The sequence below is a fragment of the Hemicordylus capensis genome, chromosome 2, assembly GCF_027244095.1.
Source record: "Hemicordylus capensis ecotype Gifberg chromosome 2, rHemCap1.1.pri, whole genome shotgun sequence".
In the NCBI taxonomy this organism is placed as follows: Eukaryota; Metazoa; Chordata; class Lepidosauria; order Squamata; family Cordylidae; genus Hemicordylus; species Hemicordylus capensis.
Genome location: NC_069658.1, coordinates 250694962 through 250720618, shown reverse-complemented (window position 1 = coordinate 250720618; position 25657 = coordinate 250694962). Strand labels below are relative to the sequence as shown.

The 25657-nt window shown below is 46.4% G+C and overlaps 1 protein-coding gene and 1 long non-coding RNA gene across 7 annotated transcripts in view; one reads left to right on the top strand and one right to left on the bottom strand.

The window, feature by feature from the left end:
• The window catches only part of PBX2 (PBX homeobox 2), a 54836-nt gene that overhangs the window by 14127 nt on the left and 15052 nt on the right, over window positions 1–25657 (top strand). For 5 of the 6 annotated variants that reach the window (XM_053291634.1, XM_053291636.1, XM_053291635.1 and 2 more), the window contains 2 exons: window positions 22499–22743; window positions 25412–25602. In XM_053291634.1, the coding sequence (XP_053147609.1) occupies window positions 22499–22743; window positions 25412–25602 (436 nt within the window). Of the gene's footprint in view, window positions 1–10981; window positions 11002–22498; window positions 22744–25411; window positions 25603–25657 lie in introns of those variants that run through there. The other variant, XM_053291638.1, reaches the window with a different exon arrangement.
• Window positions 1113–12984, bottom strand: LOC128343139 (uncharacterized). Its single transcript, XR_008315346.1, has 3 exons — window positions 12599–12984; window positions 3743–3827; window positions 1113–2940 (listed from the first exon to the last, which is right to left on the bottom strand). It is a non-coding gene; the product is annotated as an uncharacterized LOC128343139 (long non-coding RNA).

Here is a 25657-nt window from a genome sequence, read left to right as displayed (position 1 = left end):
CACAGCATCTCTCCAGTGGTTGTTGCTGGTGTCTACCATATGTTTCTTTTTAGATTGTGAGCCCTTTGGGGACGGTGAGCCATCTTTAGTTATTACTGTTTTTCTTTGTAAACTGCTTTGAGGACTTCTGTCGAAAAGCAGTGTATAAATATTTGTAGCTGTAATAGTAGTTGGGGACCATATCTGGGACTTGAGGTTGGGAACCCTTGCCCTAAATCAGAGATTCTCAAACTTTTTTTCCATTGACCCCTTGAAATTTTGTTCGGTCTTGGCAGACCACTTCTTTTGTTCTATGAGTCAAAGCACATAACTCATTTATAATTTTAAAAACAAATTAAAAGGAGGTGCAGGACAAACGACAGATATTCTCAATTGGTCTGCAAGCTTTTTGCAGACTACTTGGATGGAGTTCATAGATCACTAATGGACCACACAGCACAGTTTGAGAACTTCTGCCCTAAGTCATTTGACCCCTACAAGAAACTGCTGGGAGAGGTTATCCGGGGATTGGGGGGCGAGATGCCAGCAATGTTCTGAAGACACTCAACTATTTCTCCTTTACATCAAATCCAAGTATAGCAGGTAGGTCTCTGAATATTTGTTGGCATCAATTGTGGACTGGATGAGGGTGAATAAATTGAAATTCATTCTAAACAAGATGGTGTTGCTTTTTGTGGCAGGCTGAAGGACCAAGAAACCTGTGGATATTTCTGTCTTAGAGAGGTTAAACTCCTCCTGAAGGATAAGGTCCGCATCTTGGGTTGCCTCATGAATCTGACTTGGGGGCAACTTTGGCCAAGAGTGCATTTCACCAGCTTCAGCTCGTCTGCCACCCATCCTGGACTTTCTAACCATTTTGCATATTCTGATAACTTCTCAACTTGACTGCTGTAGTGTGCTGTGTGTAGGGCTGTCCTTGAAGGTTGTCTGGAAACCGATCAAGAATGTAGCAGCTTGGCTGTTTTCTGGGGTTGTACGCAAGGACTGTAGTGCACCAGCTTTATAAGAGCTTTGCTAACTTTCAGTTTGTGTCTGGACCAAATTCAAGATGCTGGTTTGTTTGGCTGCTTGGCTTTCCCCCCCCCCTTTTGAAGTCCTATATGGCCTTGTACTGTGATAGTCAAAGTTCTTTATTTGCGACCCAAGGTCAGCATAATATAACGTAACAAAACATCTCATAGCATAGAAAAATACAATAAGGAAGTGAAATATTTAAATATATAGATGAATATCCACAAACAAATGATCAATAAAATTTTAAAATTAATCAAGGAAAAGCTCGCTGCCGCAACAGTACTGCAATAGAACAGAATTTAGCCGCCTTAAAGGTGACATCTAAAGTTCTATCCGCAAGAAGATAGGAAACATAAAAATCTCCAGAGCAACCTGGGAAGGGTGTCAGAAGAGGAGTAAGGAAGGAACATCTTAAATTTCTATATAATGGACAGCGCAACAAAACATGTTGGATGGATTCGACTTCCCCCATACCACATGGGCAGTTGTACTGTGATATTTGAGATCAACTTTCTCCTGTATGAATCTGCTCTCTGAACATTAAGCATGAGTAATGAAGCCTTACTGTGCATACCACCAATGAGGGAGGCCTATCCTCCATTAGGAATAGTGGCTGACATCCACATGTGGAGTCAACAACATCCATGTGCGGTGGATGCATGCCCACTTCTGAAGCGCATGCGCTCAAGTGCAGGAGAGGGACAGTTTTTGCCAATCTCTCCTTCCCCCAGAAGCTCCCTGTCCAACACACAAATATGCCCCTGACCCTCTGGAACATATGTGAGTGTTGCACAGAGTGTTTCTGGGGGAGGCATGCAGCTGCTACACACATGCTTTTTTTGGCTCTGTGTATACAGGGTTAATGTGGATGCTGGCCAGTGTTTTCTTACTGGTGGTTCCCATAGTGTGGTATTCCCTCCCAAATGAAAACCATCAGATCTGCACTCTTTTAGCAGGGCATAAAGACTTTTCTATCAGGCCAGACCTTTTGTGCTATTGGTATAGGCTAGATTTTGGTTTTTCCTGTCCTGCTGGTTTTGTTTGGCATACACTGTGAGTCGCATGTTATTGGGCCATTGATTTAATTGCTGTGGTTTTATTAGTTTTGATGTTGCTGTAAGACATTCTGAGATTTGAAAAAGCAAAAGTAAAAATAGAGATCCTTTGTGCAAATATCAGTCTTTCTGTGCTCTCTGCAGGCAGCATGCTCAAGTCAAATCCTGTTATTTGGTTTCCCCTTCCCTGGCTGCTGCATGTAGTTGCATCATCACATTTATTTATTTACTTACATTGAATATTTGCCCTGCCTGCTACCTTCTGGTCGGTGGACAGCCTGGCCCACCCTTACTTCTGAATGATAACCCAGTCTGTGTGTAGACAGTACTGAGCTAGATGGATCAATGGTCTGACTCAGTATAAGGCAGCTTCCTATGTTCCTAAACCTTCATTCCTCATATCCAGAGGAATGTGTGTGCTTTCAACTAGACAACTACGGTATAACGACTGTTGATATTTATATGGCGCTTTTAACCCAAAGTTCACAAAGTGGTTTACATAGAAAAATAAATAAGATGATTTCCTATCCTCGAAGAGCTCACAATCTAAAAGAAACAAAAATCTAAATTCTGTGCCAAGAAAGGCTGAAACAGACAATTTTGCTTATTTTGCATAATTTAATCTGCTTTGACTGGTTGGGGACAGGAAAAGGGTGCAAAGCTACATAAGAAGCAGTTCCTATTAGTTAGCTACCCTTGTGTGTTCTGAGATTTTACTGCCATTGGCTATATGCTATCAAATGTATCTCCATGTCCATGAGGGCCAGAAACTTGCTTTTTTTTTTTTTAAGTGCAGAGTATAGAGATCCCTGCTTACAGATGTGGATTTTCATAGCAGTTGCATCTAGATCCAGGGATGGGTACATCTGTCCTGCAAAGTATAAATGTGAATAATGAATCTTCTGGAGATATCTCCTTGCTGCGTTTTGTATATATGTACCATCCTCAGGGCTCTGAGGTCGCCAGCAGTCAACACTGACTCAAGGGCACACTTTACACTTTACGTTTACTTCAAGATCAAGTTCATGGGGAACTAGCACTGATTGGCTGACCCTGTGATGTGACAAGGTGTCTGCATTCAGGTCTAGCAAATCCAGCTGGAAGGTAAGCTCTTGATCCAGCAAAGGTTAGCTCCAAATGTAGGGTTATATGATATCCAGGAGCCTTGCTCCTTCCTGGATCTCAGGCTGGCTCCAGTCCAAAGTAGGCAGCTCTGCTGGCCTCTCCCTCCTCCTTAGTCGACTCATTGTGGGGGAGGCCCTGGGCAGCCGAATGAGCACTCTGCTTCGGGAGCTGGAGCTTGGCCTTTGCTCCTGGAGTTCCAGAAGTGATGGAGGGGGCTCCTATTCACAGGCTCCTGTCCTGTGAATAGGACAGGAGCCCTGATGGGTCCAGTGGCCCTCCACTTAAAACTGGTTTGAAATGGTTCAATTATTTAGTGTAGACCAGGCCTGCTCAACTTCGGCCCTCCTGCAGATGTTGGCCTACAATTCCCATAATTCCTGGCTATTGGCTGCTGTGGCTGAGAATTATGGGAGTTGTAGTCCAAAAACAGCTGGGGGGCCTAAGTTGAGCAGGCCTGGTGTAGACACATCCGGGGAGTAGAAAGTTATGAGACCCTCTCCTTGCTTGTATTCCCGACAATTGTCTTAAGCGCTTTAAATTAACAGTACCGTCTGAATAGAGTTGCCAGATTTTGTTTTGAAAAATTCTGCCTTCTCCATAGGAGAGCCTCTGAGCATGTGCAAAGTATCCTCCCTAAAAGGAATAGAATGTTGTTAGAGAATAAGTAAAAATGCTTGAATATTTCAAGAGTGTGTTTCCTTTGTGAAGGGAGTGAGCTTCTGTTTTTCTTTTTATTAAAAAAAAGAAGAAGTAAAGACTCTAAGCCATTATGCATGTGCAGAGTGCTTGGGCACCTACTAAAATAAATCTTGGTATGGACCAAGAGAGCTGGTCTTGTGGTAGCAAGCATGACGTGTCCCCTTAGCTAAGCAGGGTCCACCCTGGTTGCATTTGAATGGGAGACTTGATGTGTGAGCACTCTAAGAAATTTCCATTAAGGGATGGCGTTGCTCTGGGAAGAGCATGTCCTCAGTTCCCTCCCTGGCATCTCCAAGATAGGGCTGAGAGAGACTCCTGCCTGCAACCTTGGAGGAGCCGCTGCCAGTCTGGGTAGACAGTGCTGAGCGAGATGGACCAGTGGTCTGACTCAGTATATGGCAGCTGCCTATGTTCCCACCTATGACAGAGTGCCCCTAAACGACAGCCTGTAGGCTGTAGGGAAATCACCAGTGACAACATTGACTCTGCATTCCACACACCCCAGCTCCCCAGCGTTATATTCTTCGCTTCTAGCCACTGACCCAGAGAATGAATTTCTCTAGCTAGTTGGCAATCCTAAACCCGAATGTATTGTTATATTTATCCTTTAAGGAGCTTAGGACAGCATTTATAATTCCCCTTTTCTCCTTGCAGCCAGCCTGTATGGTAGGTTAGGCTAAGAGACAGCGACTGGCAGGGATCTGAAGCTGGACTCCCCCCGCCACCCCCTGTCTGAGTCCCACACTCAATGCCCAGACTGCACAACTTTGTCCCTCCAGCTGTTGTTGGAGTATAACTCCAGTCATCCCTGACAGTTGGCCATGTTGTTGGGGATGATGGGAGTTGTAGTCCAATGACAGCCAGAAGACAGCTAGCGGAGATGAGAGCTGGTCTTGTGGTAGCAAGCATGACTTGTCCCCATAGCTAAGCAGGGTCTGCCCTGGTTGCATCTGAATGGGAGCCTTGATGTGTGAGCACTGCAAGATATTTGCCTCAAGGGATGAAGCTGCTCTGGGAAGAGCAGAAGGTTTCAAGTTCCCTCCCTGGCTTCTCCAAGATAGGGCTGAGAGAGATTCTTGCCTGCAACCTTGGAAAAGCTGCTGCCAGTCTGTGAAGACAATACTGAGCTAGATGGACCAATGCTCTGACTCAGTATATGGCAGTTTCCTATGTTCCTAAGGCCGAAGTTGTGCAGCCCTGCTCTAGGCCCTGCACTGCCCTGGCTCTCATACAGGGAGATGTTCTTAATCGCTGCTCCGTATATGTGGAACTCCCTTTCCTTGGCGGCTTGCCAGGAGAACTCTAGAGGGAACACGTTTCAGAAATAGCATTTGGCCTTTTCATCTGGGAAGACAAATGGTGGCGAAAGTGAGTGCTGAATGATATTTAGGATAAACGGCTGCACCAAAGCAGCAGGGGGCTGTTTCCTCTCCTCCTCCTTTTCTCTCTCTCCCCTCCTCCCCAGTTCATTAAATGTGGGGTGGTGGGAAGGCTTCTGGGAACTTTTTTTCTTTTTGGCGCCAGAACCTTGGGAACTACCGAGGCGAGGAGAGCTGGTCTTGTGGTAGCAAGCATGACTTGTCCCCATAGCTAAGCAGGGTCTGCCCTGGTTGCATCTGAATGGGAGACTTGATGTGTGAGCACTGCAAGATATTCCCCTCAGGGGATGAAGCCGCTCTGGGAAGAGCAGAAGGTTCCAATTTCTCTCCCTGGCAGCATCCCAAGATAGGGCTGAGAGAGATTTATCTCTGGCCAGCTCACTGGTTTGCATGTTGAAAACCTCTTCTCACATTCAAGGGGTTGGGGCCATAGCTCAGTGGGACCTTTGCATGCAGAAGGTCCCAAGTTCAGTCCGTGGGGATCTCCAGGTAGGGCTGAGAAAGACTCCTGCCTGAAACCTTGGAGAGCTGCTGCCAGTCAGAGTAGACAATACTGCAAGAGCACTATGATTTTGCTTCTGCTCCTTATGCTCTAGAAGCACTCCTGGACAGTGGAAGCACATCCCTGACCCTCGAAATGTTCCGAGTCAGAACATTGTCATTCAAACGGAAACTTCTGAGGATTTGTGTTCCAATCTGAGCTTGGAACGGAACTTAAATCCTATTCCTTGCACATCAGTAGTTTAGGTTTGTGTTTTAAAAAATCAGTCCCACATAAGAACAGCTACTAAAGCCCCTGGTGGCGCAGTGGTAAAACTGCCGCCCTGTAACCAGAAGGTTACAAGTTCGATCCTGACCAGGGGCTCAAGGTTGACTCAGCCTTCCATCCTTCAGAGGTCGGTAAAATGAGTACCCAGAGTGTTGGGGGGCAATATGCTAAATCATTGTAAACCGCTTAGAGAGCTTCGGCTATAGAGCGGTATATAAATGTAAGTGCTATTGCTATTGCTATTGCTAAATCAGGGCTAAACTAGATGAGACTTTAAAACAAATATTAGAGCAGCTGGGGGTAGGCAGGGAAGGATTAGATTTGGGACCACAGTGGTAGAGTAAGGCTGCACAACTTTGGCCCTTCTACTGTTGTTCTACTACAACTCCATCATTCCCGACTATTGGCCAGTGTGGAGATTTCTATATCAGGTGGGATAGATAGATAGATAGATAGATAGATAGATAGATAGTACAACAACAGCTGGAAGGCCAAAGTTATGCAGCCCTGGTTTAGAGCAGTGGAAGATTCAATCACAGATCTCCATATCTTATCCAATTTGGCTGCAGGGACCGGGGAGACCAGAGTTCAAATCTCCATTCAGCCATGGAACTCACTGGGTGACTCTGGGCCAGTCATTTAACTCTCATCCTAACTTGCCTCACAAGGTTGTTGGGAGGATAAACTCAACCATGTACACCTCTCTGGGCTTCTTGGAGGAAGAATGGGATATACATTTTGTACATAGTCTAGAGATGTACATATCAGGCGGTATAGAAATATGATAGTGTGCCGTCAAGTTGATTTTGACTCCTGTCGCCCACAGAGCCCTGTGGTTTTCTCTTTGGTAGACTACAGGAGGGGTTTACCATTGCCATCTTCCGTGCAGTATGAGATAATGCCTTTCAGCATCTTCCTATATCACTGCTGCCCAATATAGTACCAGCGGGGATTCGAACCGGCAACCTTCTGCTTGTTAGTCAAGCATTTCCCCAGGGGCATAGCCACCATTGTGCAAATGGGTTCAAAGAACCCGGGCCGCCAATGGTAGGGGCTGCTGAAGCCCCCAGGGGGGCATGGCTCGGGCTCTGGAAGAGCCCCAAATGAACACCCCCCCCCAAGTCCAGACTACTAAGAGTGGGCTACTATTCCCCTCTGGAGGGAGAGAAAGGGGAATAGATGCTTTCAGGCAGCAAATGCCTGAAAAGGATGGGCAAGCGTGCGCTCGTGGGCAGGGAGGGGATTTCTCTTGGGGCTTAGGCACGCCCCATGCGTGTGATGTCATGCGCACGGGACGTCATCAGAGGGGCCGCTGGGCGGGGCTGGATCCAGGCTGCCACTTGGCTGGCTCCACATCTGCATTTCCCTGCTCCGCCACTACTACTCCCATATATATATATAGAGAGAGAGAGAGAGAGAGAGTAGGCAAACAACAGATGTTCTTAAAACACACTGAGCTCTTTCTCATGACCTGTGAGAAGGGCTCCAGAGTGGGCTGTGGGGAAGGCGGGTTAGACTTACCTTCCCTGCAGATGACCGCCCCTCCTGTGCTGGGCGTACTCCCTGCACACCCAGACGATTCCCTGCGCGCCCAGGCAGCAGGAGAGGTCAGGGGCAAGGATGTGTCACCCCGCCCCCCCGGAAATACCATAATGCACTGCACATCATGGGGATCCCCCCTCCCCAGGCCCCCCGCAGTCCCGCAGCTGCAAGCAGCTGCGGCTGAGAGACGATCAAGAACACAAGGTTAGGAAAGCACGCATTCTCCTAACCTCGTTTTGAAGGGAGGCTTCTCAGGCAGGTTTGCCACCATGGTGCCACCGGGATTGAGTGGTTCACACGTGAGTGCAAAATCAGGCCGGACTCCCTTCGCCCGGTTTTGCACACGCGTGTGAATAGCCTCACTGCTTCAGGTTTGGTTTAGTTTCACTATTTAATCCCAAATGTGTCCATGGATGGGAGTTTTGGCTCTGCTGTGCTGAATCACATTTCCCCCCTTTCCCTTACTTCGTCTCCTTGTCCTCCCTTGGCTTTCTCCAAACTGATATGGTTCACTTGAGGAGGCCTGGCAGTTGCAAAAGGCAAATTAAGAAAATGCAAAGTGGACCTGTCAAATCAGCATACTGCTCGGATGTTCTGTCTGGCAGGGCTGTAATTTGGAAGATGTGATCTTGTGGGAATAACTCAGATGTCTGTCATGATCGCCCAAACAGAAGTAGATAGGGAGGGAAGGGGAAAGGGTGTATAGCAGGCTTTGGCCAATTTTCTTTGAATATTCCAGTCTAGGCACCACAGTTAAATTTCTAGGTAGCATGGCTCCCTGACACCTGAGATTTGTCAAGCCCTAATGTATGGTGCGTCTGTCTTTTGTGACACAGCCCACAGGTGTGTTGCTAGCCCTAGTGAGGCCTCCTCTGGTAGTCTTAAGTGTTTGAGAGGAACATAGGAACATAGGAAGCTGCCATATACCGAGTCAGACCCTTGGTCTATCTAGCTCAGTATTGTCTTCACAGACTGGCAGCGGCTTCTCCAAGGTTGCAGGCAGGCAACTCTCAGCCCTATCTTGGAGATGATGCCAGGGAGGGAACTTGGAACCTTCTGCTCTTCCCAGAGCGGCTCCATCCCCTGAGGGGAATATCTTGCAGTGCTCACACATCAAGTCTCCCATTCAGATGCAACCAGGGCAGACCCTGCTTAGCTATGGGGACAAGTCATGCTTGCTACCACAAGACCAGCTCTCCTCTGGGAGAGGGGTCTGAGAGGGAACATACATTAATTATGCTGCTGTAATGGGTGTATTACTACTACTACTACTTATTATTATTATTATCATTTTTACATTTATGGATGATGAGAGTTGTATTCAACAAGGAAACACTGGTGGCCACCCTAGCTGCAATTCAGATGCCAAGCTAGCCTTGACTAGGCAGTACATTCATTTAAACAGCTTGTTTCCATTCTCTTCCCCAGAGTACTCAGTTGTAGTCACAAGTGGCACATTCCTGATTAATGGGCTTCTTTGTGGACATATCTAAAACGACCAGGGCACATGAATTGAACAGATGAATGAACAGAGACTTCTGAAAATAACTGGGTTCCACTGCTTAATTTTTGGTTGGGAAGAAACAAACCACAGAACACTTGGGAAGGGTGTTGGCCTCTGTTGCAAGATCCTTCCTTCACTTACTAAGCATTTGGCACAACCAACTTAAAGTTCCTCTGGTGACTCTCTGGTTTGTTTATTTGCTATCACATGGCCATGCCCTCACTTCTTCCCTCAAGAAGTGTAGGTTAGTGGACAGGGGTTTCTCCCATTATCCTCACAACAATCTTTGGGTGCTGGGAAGGGAGGCTGAAGGCTAGCAACCTTCCCAACACCATCCAGTGAGCTTCGTAGTTGCGGAGGAGTTGATTGTGACTCAAGTTTCCTTGGCTGAAGGGGCAAATTAGACATATTAATCAGGGGAGGGAGCAAAAGCTGTCTTGTCCCACATCCCTGGTGGGAGCCAGTCCCCTTTCAAAACTGACCCTTGCAGGCTTTGAAAATGACTCCGGGAGGAGGGAAGGTTACCAGCAGCCTCCTCTTCTCTCTTTGTGCTTCTTGCAAGCTTTGTCAGGAGTGTGAGGAGAGACTCTTCTAGCAAAGCTTGCAAGGGTCAGAGCTGCTCTGATGGCGGCAGCAGCAGGGGCCATCTTGCCTTCCTGCTGGTGCCCCCAAGGACTGCCTTACCTTGCCTTGTGAAAGATCTACCCCTTGTGATAGTGGATCCGTTTGCTTAAACCTGGGTCTGCCCAGTCAAGTGTAGAGCAGGGGTGGAGCCTTATTGTTTGAGGAAAAATAGTAAGGTGACAGGACCTGAATCCTCACCACGCTCATAGGTTACGTCCCCCAAGGGCCAGTATGGATGATACTGCCTCTGCTCACACAGTTAGGAAGGAAATGTGCTGAGAGTGTGTCTGTTGGGAGGATGTCCCAACACCCTCCCAGCACATCTCCTTATAACATGAGGGATATTTGTTTATTTGGAGTGTGGGTAGGGGGCCCTTCATATAAATGGAGGAGGGGCATGACAAAGGAGCATGCTGAGAGGATATTGGGACTTCCTTGGAAACATCCTGACACTCTTGGTGTGTCCCCTTCCTAATTGCGTGGGCAGCAATGGCATTGACTGAATTGGCCCATAGCCTTCCCTGGCAAGCACTTCGCTCATAGCTAAGTTCACTTTGGAGTTGGAGCTCAGCTGAGGAGAAAAGTGCCTGGGGAAGATAAGTTGTGTGCCGGGAGAAGGTTGAGTACAGGAAAACCTCAGTATTTGTGGGGGTTCCCCAACATTGCTTCAGATGAGGAATCCACAAATACCAGGTCATTACAGGCAATGTAATCACAGGGGTTAGGTTTCTGGAGGCTGGAAAACAACAGAAAAAACAGGCCCAGAACAGGCCAAAACGGGGGGAAGAATGCAAAATAAAGTGCCCTACTGTGGTACTGCGTGGGCCTCCAGCAATGCCCCCCAAAAGCACCAAAATCTGCCCCCCCGGGGTTTTTTTAAAAAATCCAAAATGAACCACAAAATGGCTCTAATGCACAAAATGGTGGCCAAAAATTATCTCCATGGTTATTTCTGGCTGCCTCTGATCTACAGATATGCGGATTTAACCCATTTTTTCCGATTTAACATTGCACATACTGAGGTCAGGTGCTAATTACCCGACCACGGATACACAAAATCACGAGTGCTGGACCCGCAATCAACGAGGTCCTCCTGTACTCCCCTGCCCCCACCTGCACTGTGTTGGCTCTAAAAATCAGAACCTGCCCCAGCCCCATCCATTTTATATTTTTCGGACAGACTGCGGTTTAAGCAAATAGCCCTGCTCCCATCATGTCTCCATTGGCCCTGAGCCTGACACACAGTCCACCACACCAGATGCTATCTTTCCTTTTGGACACACGAACAAGGTTTTCCTTAACATCGTTTTTGGCTGCCTTTTTTGAGTTATTTTGTAATGCTGTTTCACCATCAGATACGCTTTTAGAAAGAAAAGTGTCTCTGGATGCCCTCCTGCATGGTTTGTTTTTGTAAATCGGTGCTTTATGTTACAGTTTCTAACCTGCTGTTCATATTTGAGGCATGTGAGGGTATTCAGAGGCTGTGATTGGATGACCGGAACACAACGAGGCTATTCTCACGATGGGGGGAGACCAGGCTAGAGGAGCCCAGTCCAGTTTTTCCACATTGTGAGAACTGCCGGGCTCGTGAGTGAGCCCGGCGGTTCTCTGGCAGCTAGCCCACCGAAGTAGCCCTCCCCTTAAATGGGGTTAGCGGAGTGAGCGCTCTGCTAACTCAGTTTTCCTGATCGTGAGTCGCCAAGGCGCGGCTCCATGCCGTGGCAACTTGCAGGGAGACCCCCACTGGGAGGCTAAAACAAGCCTCCTGGTCTCGGGGGTCTCCCCAGGATGCCCCACACACTCGCATGGGGCATCCTGGGACTTCCAGGGGCCAGGCAGCCCCCAATCCCTGCAGCCCCCACCGGCTCCGTGACAGAGCTGGTAGTCGTGTGGGCAGCCAATCCGGCCGCCCAGCAACAAGCGGCTGCTTGTCTGTGGGGAGAGTGGGCTAAGAGCCCGGTAAGGCTTTCCACACGGCTTGTGTGAAGAGCCTCAACATGTTGTGGGAAAGGGCTTATGATGTTGTGCAGTGGCAAAGTGTTTGAGCGAAGACAACCCTGGTTTAAATGTAACTGTAGGTATTCAGTGAGGTGAATACCTCAAGGTGAATACCTCAAGATGATCTCATGACCAGCCTAACCCTGAACACTTTTAAATCATGATATGAATCTAAGTATTATTATTCAGATGGGCAGGGACCCCAAATAACCTTTCCTTTGATAAAAAAAAGATCCCCTCCCCCATGGTTGTATGTAATGAACCTATAAACAGGGTATTTACACCAACAGTTTAGTGCTTATTTATGACTGGACGTTCCCTGCCACTCAACACTTCACACTAGCTGGTGGTTGGGCGTTGAAATTACTTCTGGAAAACCGAGCTGTAGTCTGCCATGGTCTCCCCTAGGATGCTTCAGTGAAACAGCCCAGATAGCTCTGGATTCTGTCTCTTTTTAGACAGAAGCAGCTTAAGAGACCATCTTTCTCAGAGGCAAAAGCAGGGTAATGCATTTACTGGGACTTACTAAAAAACTCACAAAAAGTGAACAACAGCCTTCACACTTTCTTAACAATACAAGGTATTATTGACAGCTGCTACTTTCCTTCTCAGTTTGGGTACTAGGAACATGTGATTATATCTCTGCTTTAAACAACAAAAAAGGGTAGGGGTACCTATATGTCCTATGACAGACTCCCAGACTGTTACTCTGGAGTTACTCTAAAGTAGGGATGTGCAAACAGGTTCGACATCGAACCAGTTCGGTCAACAGTTCTAGGTCAAACCGAACCACCCCGTTTGGTCTGATCCTCGACTATACCCCCCCCAGCCCATTCGGGGGGTTCACAAGTTGTTGTTTTAAAAAAAAAATTAAAAAGGAAAAACGTACCCCCTCTGGAGGTGTTCTCTGAGGTGGCAGGGGGGCGGTCTGAGGAGGTTCCCCTTCCACTGCTGGCCTCCCTTTGGTCCAAAACCGGCCCGTTTGGCCATTCTTCGGCCTGTTTGGGCCTTTTCTGCCGGCGTGGCAGCCATTTTAGAGGCTGCTGCGTCTGCACAATGGGCCTCTGCGTGGCCTGAGTCATGCCATTGCGCAGGCGTGGCGGCCTCCAAAATGGCCCTTGTCATCCAAAAAAGTTGGTCATAACGAAGTTCCTTAGTCATGACTCATTTGTCTCATTTATTTCAACTGTGCTTTGTCATGACTAATTTTCCTTTGGAGGCAGCTCACTGTGAGAAATAAAACAATACCCAAAATAATCTTAAAATATGCACCTTTTTTTAGCCTACATTCCTTAAGGAAAGTAAGCTTATGAGTAGTGATGTGCATGAAGCATTTCACGCACAGCCTGGGGGGTGGAGAGTGGGCCCTTTAAAAGGAGGAAGTCAGGTCTTATTGGCCCCTCTTCCACTCCTCTGCCGCCCACCACCACGCTGTCGGTATTAAACACCACGCTGTGTGGCTGCAGGGCTGCTGCTGGGGTCGGCATGTAAATGGCTTCTGTGCATGCGCGGACGCCATTTGCGCGGTCAGCATGGTGTTGAGCAGTCCTGCTGCTCAAATTATGTTTATGCACAATATGTGTTCTGTTTTGCTTGCTCTTTTCTCTCTTTCAAATTCCTTTTTCACCTATAATTTAACCTCAGGAAAGGTATCCGCCATTAAAAACAGATACCAAAATTAAAATATAAAACTATAATATGCACACATTATTATATTATGCATGCTTGTTATTCTTCAGCTGCTTATTTGACTGGAGCAAACAATACAGGCATAATTTTAAAAGAACAGTTTAAGTGTGTTGGCCAGCTCTAGTCCCTATGCATGCTACATTGGTGCTGTAGCTGAACATGAATTCCCTCTCCCCCCATTATATACTGGAGATAAGAACATAGGAAGCTGCCATATACTGAGTCAGACCATTGGTCCATCTAGCTCAGTATTGTCCACCCAGACTGGCAGTGGCTTCTCCAAGGTTACAGGCAGGAGTCTCTCCCAGGCCTATTTTGGAGATGCCAGGGAGGAGTTGTTGCACCTCACAATTTGAGGTGCAACAAACACGAGCAGTTCAGATGTCACCCCACCTGTAGTTGCCTCCTCAGATGACCATGGAGTTGTGGGGACCCAATGCCCCACAGCAAGGCTCCTATCCTCTCCCCAGAACCCACTCCATCGCCTCTGGGAATCCAGGAGCAGAGGCACCAAGAGTGAAAGAACTCGGCATCCATTTCCACACTAATGGGAGCGGGGCCCAGCCAGGAAGCGGGGCATCAGAACTTTCCGCAGGCCCCCTCACATTTAGAGCTGGCCCTGAGCCCAGTGAATGGCTTTAGGCAAGCCACCTGGTCCTAGCCCCAGCCCCCATGGGGCTCATAATGTTCACTTACCTCACAGAGTTGTAAGACAGAGGTTCTCAAGGTTGGGTACCCACATGTTGTTGAATTACAGTTCCCATAATGCATTGGGTACCCACATGTTGTTGAATTACAGTTCACATAATGCTTTGGCTATCATGGCTATCATGAATTACAGTTCCCATAATGCTTTGGCTATCATGGCTGAGAGTGATGGGAGTTGTAGTCCAACAACACCTGACCCCTCAACTTGAGAGCCCCTATTTTAAAGATGTATGAACTACTTTGAATATGTGAAAGCCATATATGAATGCTACATATTCTTTTCCTTGTAAAGGGGCACTTATTTGTAAACTTCATTTTGGAAATTCAGCCAGGGACTTGAGAGGGAATATTTTCTTTTTGGGGGAGGTTGGAATCCTGTTATTTGTTTGGCAACTCTGTCATGTGAGTGATAGGCTTTTATCGAAGGACCCAAGTGGGTTTTCTTTGATTAGTGGAGTGCCTTTTAATGAATCCCAGCTTCAGCAGCCAGTGAAAATAAGAAAATAAGAAGTCTGAAAGCGCCGACAAAATCAAAGCGCCGTGCAATGGTTTGCGTTTGGCTAAACTTATTTTAAGTGGAAACATCTTTCCAGCTGAATCAGAAAATGTAAATTTTTGGCTTTTTTCAGGCTTTTGAAGGGAGAGAAAAAAGAGCGCTAACATTAAAGTGTGGAATTGCAATCTCACACACAGCTCCAAAGAACGATTTTATTTTGGTGAGCTATGTTTGAGCTAGTGGAGTGTAAGAACATCCTGGGGAGGGAAAGGCCAGCTGCAGGGAGCTCACTTTCTCGCCCCTCTCTGCTGCAAATAATATTCCACTAGGCTCCAGCTGCCATTTGCTCGAGAGCAGTGTTGGAGGGAGGCACCTCCAGCCTCTGCCATCAGCCAGCGGATTAAGAGCTGCTGGGTTGTATGCTTGTGTATCAGTTTCTATAAATTATGACTCCGGGTCATTCACACGATTGTTATGGTGGGGGGGCAGGAGGCAGGGTTGACTAATGATTGTTAGTCTTCTGTGTGGTGTGCGGCTTACATGCTCACACAATCCGTGTTGCTCCGAGCAGCACAGAGCTCTGGAGGCTGGGAAAATGAAGCCGGGCCTCCAGATAGGCGTTCGGCTCTGGGTCTGCAGCCTGAGCACACACATGACCCCCAGACCTAGAAAAAATCCAGGTAAAAACACAGGGGAAATTCCTGTACCACTCAGGGAGGCAGCGCTGGGATCAGCTTCAGTCCCGGCGCTTCAAACGAGCAGCCTTATCCAGGTAGGGCTGCCCAAGTCTAGGTATGGCTGCTTGTGTGAACAGCCTCACCGTATTCTTTCAATCTGTTGCAAGCCACCTTGGGAATCACTTGACTGAAAGGTGCAATAGAAATCTCCTAAATAAATAAATACCTTTTCTGTGAGCCAGAAAGCCCTGAGTTCAGATGTTGCCTTAGCCATAATCCTGCTTGGTGCCTGTAGACCAGGGATTCCTAACCTTTTTGCCCTTTGGCAGGTCTTGACACATTTTCTTCGGATCTAGGAGCCAGCCCAAAGATTTAGGAGCCAGACAGCAGACACTTGACAAAGTTACTGGACTCACTGACATACACTGTGGAGGGGAAGGGTAAATAGGCTTCTCTTTATCCCCTTTCCAAGTAACATACTTGGAACAGAAACAGGACTGCCTTGGACAAATTAAAAGTGCTATTAAACAGCTCTGCCTCTGGATGTCCTAGTCTTGGTACCACGGTTAAATTTTTAGGCACCATGGCTCCCTGGTGTCAAGCCTAGACCTATCGTCTTCTCAGATCTTCACATATTACCCATGAACCCCACTTCATTTATATAATATATTTCCATAAGTAAATATTAGATGGGGGGGAGTAAGTACTCCGAATATTTATGTTCCAGAATTTTATTCTGGCTCTCCAGGAAGCAAATTAAATTCAGTGTAGCAAATATTTTCCACAGTTCTCCAGACCTCCCTGTGTACCCCTGGTTAAGAACCCCTGCTCTAGACAAACCACTATCACAGCCCTCCATCTTTAAATGGGGATAACAGCACTGGTCTACCTTTCAGGATTATTGTAAAGATGAAGAACTTTGAGTGCCCAGGAGAAGTGTGACACAGATACTAAAGCTACAATCTTGTGCACACCTACTTGGGAGTAAACCCTGGTTAAAACAGTGGGACTTGCTTCTGTGTAGGTTTGGACATTGTAAATCTTTTTAAAGCAATAACGTGATTAGAACAAAAATGGTATATATATCATCAACTGATTTAATACCTATATTGCTAATTATGAAAGCAAATTGTTAGTGTGAAACCAATTAACTTAAAAAAAATTAATCTTCCATCCATCCCAGTGTTTAACAGCACTCAAATAAGAGGTGATAAATCCTCTGCAGAGCAGAAAGCCAGATTACATGGAAGGAATACTCCCCAGTTCTTGCAGCCTGTATGATGGAGCCATGATGAACTCTAGACAGTAACCCTTTTCCACTGATGACTGCTGATACCTCAGAAGTTGGGGAAGCATTTATGAGGTACAGCAGGATTGCCAGTGGTCAGAGGGCATGGGGTCAGTGAACTATGTGGTTTTACTCTCTCCCAGTGAACAGCAAAAACTTGGTAAATGTAAAGTTGTGCCGTCGAGTTGGTGTCAACTCCTGGCGACCACAAGGCCATGTGGTTTTCCTTGGTAGAATACAGGAGGGGTTTACCCTTGCCATCTCCTGCGCAATATGAGATGATACCTTTCAGCATCTTCCCATATCGCTGCTGCCCGTTACAGGTGTTTCCCATAGTCTGAGAAACATACCAGCAGGGATTTGAACCAGCAACCTCTTGCTCCCTAGGCAAGTTACTAGGTTGTGCAAAATCTGCAAATTTTGCATTTAAAAAAAAAATTATGCATATTTGCATAATATGAGCATATTGCAGATTCAGCTTTTCACTGTACAGAATCTTGACTCTTTTTTAAAGCATAAGAGTATTCACAAGCTTGCCTTAAAGACTCCTTTCCAAAACTGTAGTCTTGTTAACATGAACAAAGGAAACTCAGTAAATATGTTGGAGCAAATGCTTTTTCTTATGTAAGAACATAAGAACCGCCCTACTGGATCAGGCCCAAGGCCTTTCTAGTCCCGTTTCCCACAGTGGCTCACCAGATGCTTCTGGGAAGCCCATAGGCAAGTGATAAATGCATGCGTTCTGCTGTTGCTCCCCTGCAACTGGTATTCAGAGGCATCCTGCCTCTAAGCCTGAAGGTGGCCTATAGCCATCCAGACTAGTGGCCATTGAAAGATCTGTCCTCCATGAAATTGCCTAAGCCCCTTTTAAAGCCATCCAAGCTGGTAGCCACCATATCCCATGACAAATAATTCCAAATAAATAAATAAATTATCATGTATTATTTAACAACAGAAGTACATTACCCACTTTCTGTCCTAGCATGGAAGATCTTGTTGGGTGGTTTCCTGCAAGCTAAAAGTTCTCCTCAGCTCTGCAGTTTCTGGAGTGAAAGTCGTCATTCCTTGAAGTATCCTGGGAAACAGTGGAGAGGGCTCCATATTCTCATCAACAAATAATTATGTCAAGGATTTGTAAATCAAACAACCTTTGTAAATATGGCCTCCGTAGACATGTGTGGCTGTAAAGCAACATCACTACGCTGTGTTATTTATACCGGATGCGGCAGCCAGGTTGTCTTTCTGGGTCATCTCAGAGAGACCATATTACTTCTGTATTGAAAGAGCTACACTGGTTTCCAATAAATTTCCTTGCAAAATGCAAGGTGCTGGTTATCCTTACCCATAAAAGCCTTGGGCGTGCGTCCGTGCCGCCCGTGTCTTTTTCGCCCGTTCTGGGCATGCGTGGAGATGGGCGGCCATGTTGGACCCGGCCGCCGGTGGGCGACTGGCCCCGATGGCGGCGGCGGCCGCCACGGGAGACCAGAAGGAGCAGAAGCGGCGGGCGGAGAGTGCGGCCGAGGCGGCGGCGGAGCCGCGGCCTCGGCCAAAGGAGTGCGGGCCAAGGAGGCGGTGGCCGTGGCGGGGCGACTGGTTCCGATGGCGGCAGCCGCCGCCACAAGAAACGGCGGGCGGAGAGAGCGCCCGAGGCCGCGGCGGAGGTGTCGGCCCAAGGAGTGCACCCGAGGCGGGTGAGGCGGCAGCGGGAACCGCCCCCCCACTAGAGCCCGTTATTACAACGGGCTTACACATACTAGTAACCTATAAAGCCATAAATAGCTTTGGCCCTGGGTATTTAAGAGAAGGTCTTCTTCGCCATGACCCCCACTGCCCCTTGAGATCATATGGAGAGGTTCGTCTCTACTCAGGGATGGGCCTTCTCTACTACTGCCCCAAGGCTTTGGAATACGCATTCCGTTAAACAGTTTTTATTCTGTTTTATATTAGTTTTGCTTTGGATTCAGTACACCGCCTAGAGATGCATGTATCAGGCAGTATATAAATATGATAAATATATAAATAAGCTAAAAAAGACACACAAGAGAGACACAAGCAAAACACACTGGGAAGGGTGCTATCCTGAGTTCACTAAATGGGATTAAAGCTGAAACAGAATGTCACACAAATTTGAAATCTGGCAAAATGTCAAAATACAAATTCAGTTTTAAAAATTCTGAACATGTTCATGTTTTATTTTTGAAATTAGACTTTTAGGGACACATTGTTTTGGAATTTGAAGGCAACTTGACAAATAAAATTCTTTAAACTTCCCCCATCCCCCACTCCCCACTCACAAATGCAACAGTATCTGTAATGGGAAATGCTGAAGAAACACTATATCCAAATAGAATAATAATAACTGCTTGAGCGCTTACATTAAATAGACATGTATATAAATCAAAATTAAACACAGACTCTGCCTTCAGGCTTTCAAGCTAAACAGCAAGACAGAATTGTGGGGCCCTGCCTGGGGAAAGCTAACCTGTGAATGAGATGGAATCTGCCACCATTTGTATTCCCTGCACCAAAAACGTTAAAATCCTGTGGCAAGAAAATTGAATTCTTTGACCTATATACATTATTCAGATTAAGCAAATGTGCCTAATTTATCTTAGTTTGCATAGTCTGATTGAGAAGTGTCCCATGAATTTCATATCTAGCGTGTGAGAAATCACCCGTTTGTCATTTGTTTCAGAATTAGTTTGATGACAGCGTCATCAGAGCAGATGAAGCTAATGGGATCAGGAAAAGCTTGAAGATGAAATTCTGAAGGGAGGTGATAGACTTTTAGAGTTGGAAGGGTCCTTGGAGGTCTTCTAGTTCAACCCCTCTCGGGGCAGGAATCTGCTGCAGTATCCTTAACTGAAGGCCGCCCAACCTCCAGTTGAAAATCTCTAGTGAAGAAAATTCCTCCTGATGCTTGAAGCCTGAATATGCTCCTTGCTCAGAGAACAGACAGGCTGTTCAGAGAACAGCCCAGAGAACAGATAGGCCACCTCCAGCCTCAGAGGCAAGATGCCTCTGAATACCAGTTGTAGGGGAACAACAGCAGGACAGAGGGCATGCCCTCAACTCTTGACTGTGGGCTTCCTAGAGGCAACTGGTTGGCCACTATGTGAGACAGAATGCTGGACTAGATAGGCTTTGGGTCTGATCTAGTAGGGCTGTTCTTCTTCTTCTTCTTCTTCTTCTTCTTCTTCTTCTTCTTCTTCTTCTTCTTCTTCTTCTTCTTCTTCTTCTTTTGTTAAAACATTTCTATACCGCCCAAAACTTACGTCTCTGGGCAGTTTACAACAAAATAAAACATTCGTTAAGACAAAACTGGGGGTGGGGGTGGGGGACACACACATTACAACAATTTAAAAATTTAAAATAATATTTTAAAACAGCATTAAAACCAATTAAAACAACATTAATTAAAAGCCTGGGTGAAGAGATGTTTTTTTTTAAAGACTTTTTAAAAGCTGTCAGAGATGGTGAGGCTCTTATTTCACTAGGGAGCGTATTCCAAAGCCTCGGGGCAGCAGCAGAGAAGGCCCGTCCCTGAGTGGCCACCAGACGAGCTGGTGGCAGCTGCAGATGGACCTCTCCAGCAGATCTCAGTGGGCGGTGGGGTTCATGCCGAAGAAGGCGTTCCCTTAAGTACCCAGGGCCCTTATGTTCACTATGAGATAGCTACCTCTGGAGACAGATTTTAAATGCCATACTAAGGGCAGCAGGATGGGAGATAGGCCACATCAATCAATGGGGCCCAATTTATAGGAAGGCTCACCTGCTGTTGTGCATGTCAATGAGGCCTGCACAAAAGAACCTTCCAGTGGCTTGTACCGTGTGTATGTGTGTGTGTTGTTGTTGTTGTTTGGTTGTTGGTCCCGAGGCCAAAAGAGCTAGTAGTTAAAGCATCTGACTAGAGGTACAGATTCTGCCCCTAAGCAGGGGCGGCCCTTGCATGACCCAAGGTGAGGCAGTTACCTCAGGCAGCAGATTACTGAGGTGCTAGCCAGGCAGCAAAATGCCCCCTACTGCTGCCATGGAGGCAACTCTTTAGGACCCATCTCCTCACACGCTTTGCAAAACTTGCAAGCAGCACAAGGAGAGAAGAGGATACTGCTGGTAACCTTCCCTCTTTCCCACCTCTGCACCACTTTCAAAGCTTTCAAGGCTCAATTTTGAAAGGGGACTGACCCCCGCCCCCCACCAGAGACATGGGGCAAGGCAGTATTTTACACCTCACCTCAGGCGTTGCAATACCTTGGGCCACCCATGCCCCATAGTGTTCGAGGGGTCCCTCCCCCCATTTTACTGAATTCTCCCCAAAACATATCACACACACACACACCCCAAAAAATCATGTGAGGAGTTTTTTCAGGCACTCCATCTGCATCCCTGGACAAAGGTGAAAGAGACCCAGGTTCATGTCTCCACTCAGTCAGGTGACCTTGGGCTCGTCACCATCTCCCAGCCTAATCTACTTCACAGTGGTGTTATGGCGATAAAAGGATAGGGCAAAAGGACCATGTAAGAACCACGCTTTGAGCTCCTTGGAGGAAAAGTGGGATATAAGATATTAAATAATCACAATAAAAGAGCTTGAGCTGCTCATGGCGGAGGGCACTTTGTCTTTTCCACTTGGTTCTTTTGTGCTTCATGCTAGAGAGTCAGGGAGGCATGCCAGGGTGAAGGGGTTTTTCCTTGGCTTCAGGCCCCTTTACCTTGAAGAGAAGGTAAAATGGAAGAGTGGAGACTTGACAGAACTGGATTGCTCACTCCAGCCGCTCTGCTCCTCATATCCCCAGATCCAACCCCTTGCCACTGTCACCCATCCCCATAGGTCCAGTATGCTCCTTAGTTAGTTTGCATTAATGTATAGTGAATTTATTAAATCTACGGGCTTCCCAAGAGGGTTGCCAAGTTTTAAACAGGCGCCTGTCACTTTAACAGCCGTCTGTGCTGCAATTTGTTCATGTGTGCAGCGGTTTGTTCAACTCCCTGTCATGAAAAGAAGCTTCAGCTGCTGATTTCTGCATATTCATCATCATCATCATCCACTTTATTATGGGCAACGGCCAAATAAAATAAAACAACTACAGAATAATACAATCAGGTTACAGAGTAAAAGCAGATAATAATACAATAAAACAAAAAGAAAGCAAGTACTAATACAGTAAACCTTCACCGGATTTCTGCTGCTCAAACCCTGCATCACTCCTTTCGACCCTCCTCTGCCGTAGTTTGCCTGCTATAAGGCAGAAATTTCTGCATATTAGACCTTTGTTAAACAGCAAACTAGTCCTCCGTCCTCCCCAGGTCAGTTGGCAACTGCAGTTGGCACCTTTTGTACTGGCCCTGCTCCTGCATTGTTAAGAGCAGTTTAACATACTGTAACAGAAATGTAGCAGGTGCCACCCCCTTCCCCCCTTTCCTTTTCCTCTTATGCCCATGCCCAGAGAAGCTTCACCTGCTAAATTTATGTTATGTGGGCCAAGTTAGTATTAAAAGCAGAAGAGCAGGGAAGAGGCAGCCATAGTGCCTGAGTGTGTGTGAGATAAACCCCCATCTCTCTCTCTCTCTCCCCCTCTCCCTCTGCCAGTGCCCCTTAGTATCGTCTCTTCGGCTCTCCTTTCTCCTTTCTTTGGCTCTGTCGGGTCTCTTCCCTACCTCCCCACCACCAAAAACAAAAACAAAACATCTCTGTGCCTGCCAAAAAAAAAAAAGGCTACCCCCTTTCTGGGCCCATCGTCGTCATAGCAACGACCTAGCAGTGACCTAGTCTCCTGCCAAGCGACAAAAAGAGGCACCAGGAGGGGTGGGAGGGGAAGCCCACCAGGGAAGGGGGGGGGCTCAGGTCAGCGGTGGGGGGGAGTGTGTGTATGTTCCTGTGAAGGTGCCCAACCCTGTTAACTCCTTCCTCTCCCTGTGACTCCATCGTAGGACTGAGCATCAGAAGTTCTCAAGAGGAAGAGCCTGTGGACCCCCAGCTGATGCGCCTGGATAATATGCTCCTAGCTGAGGGGGTGGCCGGTCCTGAGAAGGGGGGTGGTTCTGCTGCCGCTGCAGCCGCTGCAGCTGCAGCAGGAGGGGTGTCCCCAGATAACTCCATTGAGCACTCTGATTATCGCAACAAGCTCTCACAGATCCGCCAGATCTACCATTCGGAGCTGGAGAAGTACGAACAGGTGAGAAGACATGTGGGGTGTTGGTGGGGTTGTGTTGGTCATGGGGGCACTGACAGAGCATGAAAGGTAATATGTGGAACCTATCAAAACTGTCCTGGTGACTCCTGGAGAGGAGAGGCGGTCTTGTGGTAGCAAGCATGACTTGTTCCCTTGGCTAAGCAAGGCCCACTCTGGTTGCATTTGAATGGGAGGCCACATGTGAGCACTGCAAAGGTATTCTCTTCAGGGGATGGAGCCGCTCTGGGAAGAGCAGAAGGTTCCAAGTTCCCTCCCTGGCATCTCCAAGTTAGGGCTGAGAGAGACTCCTGCCTGAAACCTTGGAGAAGCAGCTGCCAGTCTGTGTAGACAATACTGAGCTAGATAGACCAATGGTCTGACTCAGTATATGGCAGATTCCTATGGATCCTATGAACTTCCATTAATTAGAGATTGTCGGGGCAGATTATGGGAAGCAGGGGTCTTTTTTCTTTTTTTGAAAAAGACTAAACAAATTCATGGAAGATAGCCATTGAGCTAGCATAGCTCATGGACTTTCATTGAATCTGTCTACTGAAAGGATATTAGCTTTAGCTTTTATTTGTTTAAAATATTCGATAATCTGCCTGTTAGTAAAAAAAGTCTATGAAAGCTTATACTACAACAAATGTTGGTTTTTAAGTCTTCTTTATTGTTCTTAACAATGCTTAGCACACTTAAACAATAAATATTAATTTTATTGTTTTATTTTAAAAACAATAAATATCAATGGAAGCTCCATATACAGAGATAGTGTACAGGTGGTCTTTGTTATCCATGGGGGTTCCATTCCTGCAAGTTTCCGCAGATAACAAAACCGCAGATAACAAGACCTTAAGTCAATGGCAATTGTGGAGTTGGGTTCCTGCAGGGCAAAAAAAGAATAATAATAAGAATAATAATAATAATAATAATAATAATAATAATAATAATAATAATAATAATACGATTTTTATACCGCCCTTCCAAAAATGGCTCAAGGCGGTTTACATAGAGAAATAATAAATAAATAAGATGGTTCCCTGTCCCCAAAGGGCTCACAATCTAAAAGAAACATAAGATACACACCAGCAACAGTCACTGGAAGTACTGTGCTGGGGGTGGACAGGGCCAGTTACTCTCCCCCGCTAAATAAAGAGAATCACCACGGTAAAAGGTGCCTCTTTGCCAAGTTAGCAGGGTAATAAAAGTAATAAAAGAAGCAGAAATTAGAGAACTAGCATATCATTCCATGCTCTGTAGGTCTCCAGCTGTCAAGCAGTGCCCCCCGCCCTGCCCCAAACTCCCATTTCTTCAATTTTCTGTGAAAAATCGTTGATTTTTTTTTTAAAAAAATAATTTTTAGGAAAGAACCACAAAATGGCTCAGTTGAGCAAAATGGTGGTCAGAAATGAACTCGGAGGTCATTTCCGGCCACCTGGGAACTGCAGATAGACAAATTTTTGTACCCTTTTTGTACCCACGAATAACAAGGTTGGGTCCGCATAGCCCAATATGCAGGACTGTGGATGTTGGGACTGTGATTGATGAGGGCCACCTATACTTCCAAATATCAAACATCAAGAACAAACTACAGGGGTTTCCTTCATTCCCTGCTTGTGAGCACACACAGACATCTGATGGGTCCTTCTTCAAAACAGAAGGCTGCAACAGATAGACCTTGCTCTGATCAGTGAGGCAGTTCTTGTGTTCTTAAATCAAGAAGGCAAATGTTTGTTCCTAGTATAACTAAAGGGACACAGAGCAAGAATCCAATTCTTTTATTTGTTTCGTTTCATTTCATTTCATTTCAATTCTGCCTGTCCAAAAATGGCTCAGGGCAGTTCACAATAAAAAATAAAACCATTTAATAATATTAACATAAAACTCATTTTAAAACCATCAAAAGCACTTAAATCTTATTAAAACCCAAGCTGAAGAGGTGGGTTTTTATGGCTCTCTTGAAGGCCTCCAGGGATGATACACCTCTTATTTCCATGAGGAATGGGTTCTACAACCTATGTTATGTTGATGAATTAAGGTTGGATTAATTAATGTGGAATTAATCTAATTCCATTATTTCTGAATCATCTCATTAGGAACCACTAACACCCCTGGTTCTATAACTCACAATCCCCTAATGCAGATTCACATCCTCACTTCATCTGTCAACACATGCTGAAAGAGTGAGAAATAGGACTTTTTGAAATGTAATCCAACCTCATCATGAGTAAGAAAAATTGCTAAGAGAAAAGTAAGAGTCTGTTCACAGAACTTTATCTGTGGAAACCACATTTTAAAAACCATCTTCTAATTTTGCTGCCACAGGCTAAGCTGGTTATATCAGTTCTAGAATTTATGAAATAATTTTAAAAAGGGAGAGTGCCTTTGTGCATGTGCAAAGTGTCTTTCCCGCATCACTGAAGTATCACATCCAGCCCCTCTTCCTTTTTAAGGACTGCAATCCTGTGCATACTTGCTTCAGAATCAGTTCTATTGAAAGCAGTGGGATTTACTTCTAAGTCTGTGTGGATAGACTGGACTGTGTGCAGTTCATCCTGGGGTACAAGTGTTTTTCTGGCTTGTTAGAATTGCACGTAGGTTGTTTGATTGTACTGCGGGTTCATTGTCCTATGCTTTCAGTTCATCCTTTTGCCTGTCCCCCTCCCCACAGGCCTGCAATGAGTTCACCACACACGTGATGAACCTGCTTCGGGAGCAGAGCCGCACACGCCCCGTGTCCCCGAAGGAGATTGAGCGCATGGTTAGCATCATCCACCGGAAGTTCAGCTCTATCCAGATGCAGCTGAAGCAAAGCACGTGTGAGGCCGTCATGATCCTGCGCTCCCGCTTCCTCGATGCTAGGTTAGCCACTTCCCATTCAGTCCCGCTACTCCCACTGCCATCCTGGACACGGTCG